The sequence below is a fragment of the Oncorhynchus mykiss genome, chromosome 18 (genome assembly GCF_057628025.1).
Source record: "Oncorhynchus mykiss isolate SJ-2025 chromosome 18, ASM5762802v1, whole genome shotgun sequence".
Classification (NCBI taxonomy): domain Eukaryota; kingdom Metazoa; phylum Chordata; class Actinopteri; order Salmoniformes; family Salmonidae; genus Oncorhynchus; species Oncorhynchus mykiss.
Genome location: NC_143039.1, coordinates 66,136,039 through 66,149,387, shown reverse-complemented (window position 1 = coordinate 66,149,387; position 13,349 = coordinate 66,136,039). Strand labels below are relative to the sequence as shown.

Here is a 13,349-nt window from a genome sequence, read left to right as displayed (position 1 = left end):
TTCTTCTTTCTTCCCCCTCTTCTCTTTCTTCCCCTTCTTCTCTTTCTTCCCCCTCTACTCTTTCTTCCCCCTCTACTCTTTCTTCCCCCTCTACTCTTTCTTCCCCCTCTTCTTTCTTCCCCTTCTTCTCTTTCTTCCCCCTCTACTCTTTCTTCCCCCTCTACTCTTTCTTCCTCCTCTACTCTTTCTTCCCCCTCTACTCTTTCTTCCCCCTCTTCTCTTTCTTCCCCCTCTTCTCTTTCTTCCCCCTCTTCTCTTTCTTCCCCCTCTTCTCTTTCTTCCCTCTCTTCTCTTTCTTCTCCCGCTTCTCTTTCTTCCCCTTCTTCTCTTTCTTCCCCCTCTACTCTTTCTTCCCCCTCTACTCTTTCTTCCCCCTCTACTCTTTCTTCCCCCTCTTCTCTTTCTTCCCCCTCTTCTTTCTTCCAGTTCTTCTCTTTCTTCCCCCTCTACTTTTTCTTCCCCCTCTACTCTTTCTTCCCCCTCTTCTCTTTCTTCCCCCTCTTCTCTTTCTTCCCCCTCTACTCTTTCTTCCCCCTCTTCTCTTTCTTCCCCCTCTTCTCTTTCTTCCCCTTCTTCTCTTTCTTCCCCCTCTACTCTTTCTTCCCCCTCTACTCTTTCTTCCCCCTCTACTCTTTCTTCCCACTCTACTCTTTCTTCCCCCTCTTCTTTCTTCCCCTTCTTCTCTTTCTTCCCCCTCTTCTCTTTCTTCCCCCTCTACTCTTTCTTCCCCTTCTTATCTTTCTTCCCCTTCTTATCTTTCTTCCCCCTCTTCTCTTTCTTCCCCCTCTACTCTTTCTTCCCCCTCTACTCTTTCTTCCCCCTCTACTCTTTCTTTCCCTCTTCTCTTTCTTCCCCTTCTTCTTTCTTCCCCTTCTTATCTTTCTCCCCCCTCTTCTCTTTCTTCCCCCTCTACTCTTTCTTCCCCCTCTACTCTTTCTTCCCCCTCTACTCTTTCTTCCGCCTCTTCTCTTTCTTCCCCTTCTTCTTTCTTCCCCTTCTTATCTTTCTCCCCCCTCTTCTCTTTCTTCCCCCTCTACTCTTTCTTCCTCCTCTACTCTTTCTTCCCCCTCTACTCTTTCTTCCCCCTCTTCTCTTTCTTCCCCCTCTTCTCTTTCTTCCCCCTCTACTCTTTCTTCCCCCTTCTTCTCTTTCTTCCCCCTCTTCTTTCTTCCCCCTCTTCTTTCTTCCCCTTCTTATCTTTCTTCCCCTTCTTCTCTTTCTTCCCCCTCTTCTTTCTTCCCCTTCTTATCTTTCTTCCCCTTCTTATCTTTCTTCCCCCTCTTCTCTTTCTTCCCCCTCTACTCTTTCTTCCCCCTCTACTCTTTCTTCCCCCTCTACTCTTTCTTCCCCCTCTACTCTTTCATCCCCCTCTTCTCTTTCTTCCCCCTCTTCTTTCTTCCCCTTCTTATCTTTCTTCCCCCTCTTCTCTTTCTTCCCCCTCTACTCTTTCTTCCCCCTCTACTCTTTCTTCCCCCTCTTCTCTTTCTTCCCCCTCTTCTTTCTCCCCCCTCTATTCTTTCTTCCCCCTCTACTCTTTTCCCCCTCTTCTCTTTCTTCCCCTTCTTCTCTTTCTTCCCCCTCTTCTCCTTCTTCCCCCTCTACTCTTTTTCCCCCTCTTCTCTTTCTTCCCCCTCTACTCTTTCTTTCCCCTCTACTCTTTCTTCCCCCTCTAATCTTTCTTCCCCCTCTACTCTTTTTCCCCCTCTTCTCTTTCTTCCCCCTCTACTTTTTCTTCCCCCTCTACTCTTTCTTCCCTCTACTCTTACTTCCCCCTCTACTCTTTCTTCCCCCTCTACTCTTTCTTCCCCTTCTTATCTTTCTTCCCCTTCTTATCTTTCTTCCCCCTCTACTCTTTCTTCCCCCTCTACTCTTTCTTCCCCCTCTACTCTTTCTTCCCCTTCTTATCTTTCTTCCCCCTCTTCTCTTTCTTCCCCCTCTACTCTTTATTTCCCCTCTTCTCTTTCTTCCCCCTCTACTCTTTATTTCCCCTCTTCTCTTTCTTCCCCCTCTCCTCTTTCTTCCCCCTCTACTCTTTCTTCCCCCTCTTCTATCTTCCCCTTCTTATCTTTCTTCCCCCTCTACTCTTTCTTCCCCCTCTACTCTTTCTTCCCCCTCTACTCTTTTTCCCCCTCTTCTCTTTCTTTCTTTCCCCTCTTCTCTTTTTTCCCCTTCTTCCCTCCATAGACTTCATAGTGTTTGTGGTGTCCTTGGCGGTGATCGCAGCGGGGACCCAGGGGAACGTCTTTGCCACCTCTGCCCTGCGCAGCATGCGGTTCCTCCAGATCCTCCGGATGGTACGCATGGACAGACGAGGAGGCACCTGGAAACTACTGGGCTCTGTGGTCTACGCCCACAGCAAGGTGGACACACACACACACACAGACACACGATGGTGATGATGATGATGATTATGATGGAAACAACCAGGATTAGTGATATGCAGTCAAAGCTAAATGAGGGTGTGAATAAGAGACTGTACGACCACCAGGACACACACACACACACACACACACACACACACACACACACACACACACGCACACGCACACACACACCTGGTTCAGTTTAGTGGAAAACAGCTGAGCTCAGCAATGTGTTGTCCCGTAGTTAGGGTGACTGACCTCAGAAACCATTTCCCACTTGGACTGCTCTAGTTTGTCAATTAGAATGACCACTCTGCAATTTTGCTGTTGCTGTTTCAAACACACGCACGGATACACAAAAAACGAAACACACACACACTGTCCAGCTATGATGAGGCTGGTGATGATAGTCATGCTGATGGATTGGGATGTGTCAGCAAGGCAACAGACCTCAACAATACTGAGTTGGCTATGCATAACTAAAACCAACCCAGAGGCCAGATATGAAGATGATGATGGTCCTGCTCTCTAATGTCTGGCATTTATTGATTCATCTTAATTAATGTTAATGATGGTTTGGAAGATAATGATAATGACTACCTCTCTCTCTTTCTCTCTCTCTCTCTTCCACTCTCTCTCTCTTTCTTTCTCTCTGTATCTCTCTCGGTTTCTCTCTCTCTCTGTTTCTCTCTCTCTCACGCTTTCTTTCTTTCTCCCTACTCTTTCTCTCTTGCTCCCCTTTCTCACTCTTTCTCTCTCGCTCCCCTTTCTCTCTCTCCCTCTCTCTCTCTCTCCCTCTTTCTTTCTCTCTCCCTACCTCTCTCTTTCTCCCCACTCTCTCTCCCCCTTCTCTCTCTGTCTCTCAGGAGCTGATTACAGCGTGGTACATTGGTTTCCTGGTCCTGATCTTTGCCTCCTTCCTGGTCTACCTGGCAGAGAAAGACGTCAACACAGAGTTCAACACCTACGCAGACTCCCTCTGGTGGGGAACGGTCAGTACTGCTTAGACCACACAGACCCATTGGGTACAAATGTCCCTCTCTACAATTTAACACTCACCAATAAATAACAAGGCATCTCTTTTACCCTGCATTCATTATAAATCAATACCCTGTGTGTGTATATGTGTGTGTGTGTGTTTGCTTGCATGCGTGTGTGTGTGAGTGTGTGTGTGTGTATATGTGTGTGTGTTTCTACACCCAGATAACTCTCACCACCATCGGCTACGGTGACAAGACACCCCGCACCTGGTTGGGGAGACTTCTGGCTGCCGGCTTCGCTCTCCTGGGCGTGTCCTTCTTCGCCCTTCCTGCCGTGAGTCCTTCTCATTGGTCCACATCACTGTCAGTTCCCTTTCCGGCCAATCAGGTTTGGTCTCATGCCTCTGGCCCTCCCTCTGACCTCTGACCTCTCTCTCAGGGTATCCTGGGGTCAGGCTTTGCCCTAAAGGTGCAGGAGCAGCACCGACAGAAGCACTTTGAGAAGAGGAGGACTCCTGCTGCCAGCCTTATACAGGTGACCACAGATAGCCTCCAATCAATCTGGCAAAGGACAGAATAGGTGCTAACAACTGAACCCAGCAACACATTCAGGATGTTTTGCTGTAAGATTGGATTATTTTATTTATTTTGTGTGTGTGTGTGTGTGTGTGTGTGTGTGTGTGTGTGTGTGTGTTCCAGGCTGCGTGGCGTCTGTACTCTACTGATGCTCAGCACTCCTACCTGACAGCCACATGGTACTTCTATGACAGCATGCTTCCATCCTTCAGGTAGGTACTCCTCTCCTCTCCAACAATGCTGCTGTTATGTGTTGCTACTGATCGACCCATGGATTTAACCATCCCCACTGTACCCATTTGTCTATCATTAGTGTCATTAAAAGGATGAAATGTTTGTTCAGGTAGATGTGACTTAGAATAGCAAGCGTACCTTTCCTAAAAGAATGTGGGTTTGAACGTCAACTGACACGGCTAACCGGTTGAACATAGAGAGAGCATTGTAGGGAGATTATGAGAGGCTGTACAGATGAATTATAGGAACTAGGAGAAACACATTTAACCTTATTCATAGACATGGTAGACATGAAACACACATGCATATATACACCACAAGAGGTTGTTGGCACCTTAATTGGGGAGGACGGGCTCGTGGTAATGGCTGGAGCGGAATAGGTGGAATGGTATCAAATACAGTGCCTTTGCGAAAGTATTCGGCCCCCTTGAACTTTGCGACCTTTTGCCACATTTCAGGCTTCAAACATAAAGATATAAAACTGTATTTTTTTGTGAAGAATCAACAACAAGTGGGACACAATCATGAAGTGGAACGACATTTATTGGATATTTCAAACTTTTTTAACAGATCAAAAACTGAAAAATTGGGCGTGCAAAATTATTCAGCCCCTTTACTTTCAGTGCAGCAAACTCTCTCCAGAAGTTCAGTGAGGATCTCTGAATGATCCAATGTTGACCTAAATGACTAATGATGATAAATACAATCCACCTGTGTGTAAATAAGTCTCCGTATAAATGTACCTGCACTGTGATAGTCTCAGAGGTCCGTCAAAAGCGCAGAGAGCATCATGAAGAACAAGGAACACACCAGGCAGGTCCGAGATACTGTTGTGAAGAAGTTTAAAGCCGGATTTGGATACAAAAAGATTCCCAAGCTTTAAACATCCCAAGGAGCACTGTGCAAGCGATAATATTGAAATGGAAGGAGTATCAGACCACTGCAAATCTACCAAGACCTGGCCGTCCCTCTAAACTTTCAGCTCATACAAGGAGAAGACTGATCAGAGATGCAGCCAAGAGGCCCATGATCACTCTGGATGAACTGCAGAGATCTACAGCTGAGGTGGGAGACTCTGTCCATAGGACAACAATCAGTCGTATATTGCACAAATCTGGCCTTTATGGAAGAGTGGCAAGAAGAAAGCCATTTCTTAAAGATATCCATAAAAAGTGTTGTTTAAAGTTTGCCACAAGCCACCTGGGAGACACACCAAACATGTGGAAGGTGCTCTGGTCAGATGAAACCAAAATTGAACTTTTTGGCAACAATGCAAAACGTTATGTTTGGCGTAAAAGCAACACAGCTCATCACCCTGAACACACCATCCCCACTGTCAAACATGGTGGTGGCAGCATCATGGTTTGGGCCTGCTTTTCTTCAGCAGGGACAGTGAAGATGGTTAAAATTGATGGGAAGATGGATGGAGCCAAATACAGGACCATTCTGGAAGAAAACCTGATGGAGTCTGCAAAAGACCTGAGACTGGGACGGAGATTTGTCTTCCAACAAGACAATGATCCAAAACATAAAGCAAAATCTACAATGGAATGGTTCAAAAATAAACATATCCAGGTGTTAGAATGGCCAAGTCAAAGTCCAGACCTGAATCCAATCGAGAATCTGTGGAAAGAACTGAAAACTGCTGTTCACAAATGCTCTCCATCCAACCTCACTGAGCTCGAGTTGTTTTGCAAGGAGGAATGGGAAAAAATGTCAGTCTCTCGATGTGCAAAACTGATAGAGACATACCCCAAGCGACTTACAGCTGTAATCGCAGCAAAAGGTGGCGCTACAAAATATTAACTTAAGGGGGCTGAATAATTTTGCACGCCCAATTTTTCAGTTTTTGATTTGTTAAAAAAGTTTGAAATATCCAATAAATGTCGTTCCACTTCATGATTGTGTCCCACTTGTTGTTGATTCTTCACAAAAAAATACAGTTTTATATCTTTATGTTTGAAGCCTGAAATGTGGCAAAAGGTCACAAAGTTCAAGGGGGCCGAATACTTTCGCAAGGCACTGTACATAAAACATATGGTTTGATGCCATTCCATTTACTCTGTTCCAGCCATTGTTATGAGCCGTCTTCCCCTCAGCAGCCTCCACTGATGCACACATGCACAAAGATGAGCAGTATCCCAGCTATTGAGCTGGTTCTACCAGTAGTGGCATGGACATTCTATCCTCCTGATCTAAAATGGTGGGCTGCACTTTCATTCATTTTTGTAAGTTACTACACGTTTCTCCAAGCCTCCAAATACCACCGTTGTTTGTTTCTTAAGATTATGTTGTCCTATTTTAAGTATTTACATATTAATTTCACAAATTTTGTTTGGTTAAAAAGAGGGGCTTTCATGACTTGTGTCTTTTTTGCTTCTTAGCTCTGTGTCCAGTAACAAGCAAAAGTGTGTTGATGGCGCATTCCTATTTCTGACTTGATTTTGATGAATTACATAGGAGTGATCCCCCTCTCTTTAATGTTTTGACTCTTAATTTGACCCTTTTTATGAGTTGTTGTTTTGTCCTTTCTTTCTTTCATTTGTTTTCCTATTTGGGCACGTGGGGTCAGAGAACTGACGCTACTGTTCAGTCACCTTCAGCGACGGCGTAGCGCCAAGAAGGTCCTTCACAACTCCCACCACACCCTGCTGTCTGGGCTACGGCCCTACAGCTCCCCCTACCTGTCAGGGGACAGGTACGCACCACGCAACACACGCAGATACATCAACACACTGATACACGACACACCAATATATAGATACACCCCATACACACACAAACAAACCGTCACCTTCAGTCACAGTCACACACAATTGAACAACATTGTGGTATTCTGTTCAGTACATTGTGGTATTCTGTTCAGTACATTGTGGTATTCTGTTCAGTACATTGTGGTATTCTGTTCAGTACATTGTGGTATTCTGTTCAGTACATTGTGGTATTCTGTTCAGTACATTGTGGTATTCTGTTCAGTACATTGTGGTATTCTGTTCAGTATATTGTGGTATTCCGTTCAGTATATTGTGGTATTCCGTTCAGTACATTGTGGTATTCCGTTCAGTACATTGTGGTATTCCTTTCAGTACATTGTGGTATTCCGTTCAGTACATTGTGGTATTCCTTTCAGTACATTGTGGTATTCTGTTCAGTACATTAGGCCCTGTTATTTTGATCATCATTTGTGTCATTAATCATCTAATAAATAATCCACTGGATAAAATGACTGTGGTTCACCATAGGATACCGCAGGTTTTTACTCCTTATATCATCAAACTGGTTTATGCTATAAGGAGCATGCTGGCTGTTCTCTGGTCTGTGTTTCCTGTGTGGATGTGCTGTTGTGTATCTAACCACCTGTCACTGATCTCAGACCTGTTTGTAATTAACAGCACCGCCTGCTCCCTCCCTGCCACTCATTGTCTTTCCTCGTCTGATTCATCCTCATGTCAACTCCATCACCTTCATCCATTCATCCTCTCTCTCTTCCATCATCCCTCTCTCTTCCATGCCATCCCTCCATCAACCCTGTTCTCAGGAAGGCAGAAGTCCCTTGCAGGTTCGTTCTCGTCTTCTGAATGTGTGTATCTCTGCATTCTCGCTGACACATCGAGCTAGGAAGTGGTGCTGTGATCGTATAGGCATGGTTCCAACATGCTAGGAAGTGATGCTGTGATCGTATAGGCATGGTTCCAACATGCTAGGAAGTGGTGCTGTGATCGTATAGGCACGGTTCCAACATGCTAGGAAGTGGTGCTGTGATCGTACAGGCACGGTTCCAACATGCTAGGAAGTGGTGCTGTGATCGTACAGGCATGGTTCCAACATGCTAGGAAGCGGTGCTGTGATCGTACAGGCACGGTTCCAACATGCTAGGAAGCAGTGCTGTGATCGTACAGGCACGGTTCCAACATGCTAGGAAGTGGTGCTGTGATCGTATAGGCACGGTTCCAACATGCTAGGAAGTGGTGCTGTGATCGTATAGGCACAGTTCCAACATGCTAAGAAGTGGTGCTGTGATCGTACAGGCACGGTTCCAACATGCTAGGAAGTGGTGCTGTGATCGTACAGGCATGGTTCCAACATGCTAGGAAGTGGTGCTGTGATCGTACAGGCACGGTTCCAACATGCTAGGAAGTGGTGCTGTGATCGTACAGGCATGGTTCCAACATGCTAGGAACTGGTGCTGTGATCGTACAGGCACGGTTCCAACATGCTAGGAAGCGGTGCTGTGATCGTACAGGCACGGTTCCAACATGCTAGGAAGCGGTGCTGTGATCGTACAGGCACGGTTCCAACATGCTAGGAAGCGGTGCTGTGATCGTACAGGCACGGTTCCAACATGCTAGGAAGTGGTGCTGTGATCGTATAGGCACAGTTCCAACATGCTAAGAAGTGGTGCTGTGATCGTACAGGCACGGTTCCAACATGCTAGGAAGTGGTGCTGTGATCGTACAGGCATGGTTCCAACATGCTAGGAAGTGGTGCTGTGATCGTACAGGCACGGTTCCAACATGCTAGGAAGTGGTGCTGTGATCGTACAGGCATGGTTCCAACATGCTAGGAACTGGTGCTGTGATCGTACAGGCACGGTTCCAACATGCTAGGAAGCGGTGCTGTGATCGTACAGGCACGGTTCCAACATGCTAGGAAGCGGTGCTGTGATCGTACAGGCACGGTTCCAACATGCTAGGAAGCGGTGCTGTGATCGTACAGGCACGGTTCCAACATGCTAGGAAGTGGTGCTGTGATCGTACAGGCACGGTTCCAACATGCTAGGAAGTGGTGCTGTGATCGTACAGGCACGGTTCCAACATGCTAGGAAGTGGTGCTGTGATCATACAGGCATGGTTCCAACATGGCAGTAGAAAAACAGTAGAGCACAACCCAGCATGACGGCATACATACAATAACATGCCATGCCATTTTCCAAGGTATATGTTTGGTCTTGTCAATATGAACCGGTGATATTTTTTCATACTGTAGATTAAATAGTACTGCATGTACATAAAGACATTAATAACACACATTGAAGGCAGTGTGCCTTCCAAGTCAAGAAGACAATGGATAGGTGTGGAGCTAATTACTTAGACATTCTGGAAAGGCTGCAGTCTAATCATGGACATACTGAAGTGAACTGCTTCATATGCATGCACTCTGGCTGCCTACACGACATCCCCAACTCAACACACTCCGTTCACACATCCCTACTCCTTACCTCCCTCCTCAATGGGGTGCTTGTCAATAAATTGACATGGCTTGCTTTCTTTGCCTCCTTTCCTTTGTCTAGTCTGGTCTGAAAACAAAGGAAGTGTAGGGGAAAACAATATGTTGGGGGCCAACAGGGACACATGCTTTCACTTGGTAATCCTTAAGCGTGAAAGGAGACTAGGAAAGGAAGCCATTTTAGACTGATGAGAGGCAGTACTGGGCTTCCACTCCACTTCACCCTGTCCTCTACTTTTCTTCACCTCCCTCCTCCCATCTTTACCTTTATGATCTCACTACCTCTGTACACCTCTCCTCTCCTCCTCCTCCTCCTCTTCCTCACCTCTCCTCCTCTCCTCTACTTCTCTCCTCCTCTCCATTCTCACCACCTCTCCTCCTCTTCCTCTCCTCTCCTCTTTTTCCTCCTCTTCCACTTTTCTCCTCCTCTCTCCTCTCCTTCTCATCACCACCACCTCTCCTCCTCTTCCTTTCCTCCTCTTCCTCACCTCCTCTTCTCCCCTCCTCCTCTCTCCTCCTCATCATCACCACCTCTCCTCCTCTTCCTCTCCTCTTCTCCTTTTCTCCTCTTCCTCTCCTCCTCTCTCCTCCTCTTCCTCACCTCTCCTCCTCTACCTTTCCTCCTCTTCCTCACTTCCTCTTTTCCTCTCCTCCTCTCGCCTCTCCTCCACTTCCTCACCTCTCCTCATCCTCACCTCATTTTCTCCTCTTCCTCGCCTTCTCTTCTCTTCTTCTCCTCTGCACCCCTCACCTGCTCTTCCTCTCTTCCTCTTCTCCTCCTCTTCCTCACCCACCCTTCCTCTCCTCCTCTTCTTCTCCTCTGCACCCCTCACCTGGCCTCTCCTCTCTCTTCCTCTTCTCCTCTTCCTCACCTTATCTCCCTCTGTGTGTCTCCTCAGTCAGCTCGTTTCTAAAAAGCGGAGTCTCTTCCGGATTCACATTGGCCGCAAACAGCAGAGGTATCCACGGTGACAAGCCTGTGCACGGGGCACGTCAGCACACCCACCCCCCCATCTCCCTTTCTCACTCTGCCTGAGGGTCCCAAAGCCTTCTGGCCCAGTGCAGTGTGTGTGTGTCTCTGTAAATGTTCTACTTTTGAGTAAAAAGTTGGTTTTAGCCTCTTCATTGAGCATAGTGGGAAGACACTTGCCATTGCCGATGGTACTCAGGCTAGAAATGACTGACATTTGGTATATTTGATATGAAATCAAATCAAATCAAAATGTATTTGTCACATGTGCCAAATACAAGTGTAGACCTTATCATGAAATGCTTACTTACAAGCCCTCAACCAACAGTGTAGACCTTACTGTGAAATGCTTACTTACAAGCCCTTAACCAACAGTGTAGACCTTACTGTGAAATGCTTACTTACAAGCCCTTAACCAACAGTGTAGACCTTACCGTGAAATGCTTACTTACAAGCCCTTAACCAACAGTGTAGACCTTACCGTGAAATGCTTACTTACAAGCCCTTAACCAACAGTGTAGACCTTATCATGAAATGCTTACTTACAAGCCCTTAACCAACAGTGTAGACCTTACCGTGGAATGCTTACTTACAAGCCCTTAACCAACAGTGTAGACCTTACCGTGAAATGCTTACTTACAAGCCCTTAACCAACAGTGTAGACCTTATCATGAAATGCTTACTTACAAGCCCTTAACCAACAGTGTAGACCTTATCATGAAATGCTTACTTACAAGCCCTTTAAAAGCCCTTAACCAACAGTGTAGACCTTACCGTGGAATGCTTACTTACAAGCCCTTAACCAACAGTGTAGACCTTACCGTGAAATGCTTACTTACAAGCCCTTAACCAACAGTGTAGACCTTACCGTGAAATGCTTACTTACAAGCCCTTAACCAACAGTGCAGTTCAAGAAGTTAAGAAAATATTTACTGAATAAACTAAAGTAAAAATAATAAAATGTAACACAATAACATAACAATAACGAGGCTATATACAGAGGGTATGGGTACCGAGTAACTGCGCGGGGGTACAGGTTAGAGGTCATTTGTACATGTAGGTAGGGGTGAAGTGACTATGCATAGATAATAAACAGCCGGCAGCAGCAGTTTACAAAACAAATGGAGAGAGAGGAGGGGGGGGGGTACCCATTTAATTAATTGTTCAGCAGTCTTATGACTTGGGGGTAGAAGCTGTTAAGGAGCCTTTTGGTCCTAGACTTGGCGCTCCGGGACCGCTTGCTGTGCGGTAGCAGAGAAACAGTCTATGACTTGGGTGACGGAAGTCTCTGACATTTTTATGTGCTTTCCTCCGACACCACCTATTACATAGGTCCTGGATTGCAAGAAGGTTGGCCCCAGTGATGTACTGGGCGGGACGCACTACCCTCTGTAGTGCCTTACGGTCAGAAGCCGAGCAGTTTACCAGGTGGTGATGCAACTAGTCAGGATGCTCTTGATGGTGCAGCTGTTGAACTTTTTGAGGATCTGGGGACCCATGCCAAATCTTTTCAGTCTCCTGAGGGGGAAAAGGTTTTGTCGTGCTCTCTTTACAACTGTCCACCATAAATGGTCCACCATATTGGACCATAATAGGTCGTTGTTGATGTGGACACCAAGGATCTTGAAACTCTCGACCCGCTCCACTGATGTTATTGGGTTCGGCCTTTCCTGTAGTCCCCGATCAGCTCCTTTGTCTTGCTCACATTGATGGAGAGGTTGTTGTCCTGGCACCACACTGCCAGTTCTCTGACCTCCTCCCTATAAGCTGTCCCATCGTTGTCGGTGATCAGGCCTACCACTGTTGTGTCGTCAGCAAACTTAAGGATGGTGTTGGAGTTGTGTTTGGCCACGCAGTCGTGGGTGAACAGGGAGTACAGGAGGGGACTAACTACACACCCCTGAGGGGCCCCAGTGTTGAGGATCAGCGTGGCAGACGTGTTGTTGCCTACCCTTACCACCTGTGGGTGGCCAGTCAGGAAGTCCAGGATCCAGTGTTTAGTGTTTAGACCCAGGGTCCTTAGCTTAGTGATGAGCTTTGTGGGAACTATAGTGTTGAACGCTGATTTGTAGTCAATGAAAAGCATTCTCACATAGGTGTTCCTTTTGCCCAGGTGGGAAAGGGCAGTGTGGAGTGCGATTGAGATTGCGTCATCTGTGGATCAGTGGGGGCGGTTGGTATCCAGGAGGATGCTGTTGATGTGAGCAATGACCAGCCTTTCAAAGCACTTAATGGCTACTGACGTGGGTGGTAATTATTTAGGGAGGTTACCTTCACTTCCTTGGGCACAGAGACTATGGTGGTCTGCTTGAAACATGTACGTATTACAGACTCAGTCCGGGAGAGGTTGAAAATGTCAGTGAAGACACTTGCCATTTGGTTTGCGCATGCTTTGAGTACGCATCCTGGTAATGCTTCTGGCCCCGCGGTTTTGTTAATGTTGACATGTTTAAAGGTCTTGCTCACATCGGCTACCGAGAGCGTTATCACACAGTCATCCAGAACAGCTGGTGCTCTCGTGCATGCTTCAATGTTGCTTGCCTCGAAGCGAGCATAAAAGGCATTTAGCTCTGGGTAGCTCGCGTCTGGGTTTCCCTTCGTAGTCCTTAATAGTTTATTTAAGCCCTGCAACATCTGATGAGCATCTTAGCCGGTGTAGTAGGATTCAATCTTAATCCTGCATTGACACTTTGCTTGTTTGATGGTTTGTCTGAGGGCATAGCGGGATTTCTTATAGGCGTTCAAATTAGTGTCCCGCTCCTTGAAGCTTCAGCTCTAGCCTTTGGCTCGATGCGGATGTTGCCTGTAATCCATGGCTTCTGGTTGGAATATGTATGTACGGTCACTGTGTGAACGACGTCGTCGATGCACTTGTTGATGAAGCTGATGACTGAGGTGGTATACTCCTCAATGCCATTGGATGAATCCCAAAACATATTCCAGTCTGTGCTGTTTTGCTAAAACAGTCCTGTAGCCTAGCATCTGCATCATCTGACCTCT

The 13,349-nt window shown here is 46.6% G+C and overlaps 1 protein-coding gene across 2 annotated transcripts in view; it reads left to right on the top strand.

Moving 5' to 3' along the window:
- kcnq4 (potassium voltage-gated channel subfamily Q member 4) overlaps positions 1 to 13,349 on the top strand; it is a 126,766-nt gene that overhangs the window by 94,040 nt on the left and 19,377 nt on the right. For both annotated transcript variants that reach the window (XM_090209105.1, XM_021572588.3), the window contains exons 4-9: positions 2,185 to 2,360; positions 3,230 to 3,355; positions 3,567 to 3,677; positions 3,783 to 3,878; positions 4,043 to 4,131; positions 6,726 to 6,851. In XM_090209105.1, coding sequence (XP_090065231.1) covers positions 2,185 to 2,360; positions 3,230 to 3,355; positions 3,567 to 3,677; positions 3,783 to 3,878; positions 4,043 to 4,131; positions 6,726 to 6,851 — 724 coding nt within the window. The remainder of the gene's footprint in view (positions 1 to 2,184; positions 2,361 to 3,229; positions 3,356 to 3,566; positions 3,678 to 3,782; positions 3,879 to 4,042; positions 4,132 to 6,725; positions 6,852 to 13,349) is intronic.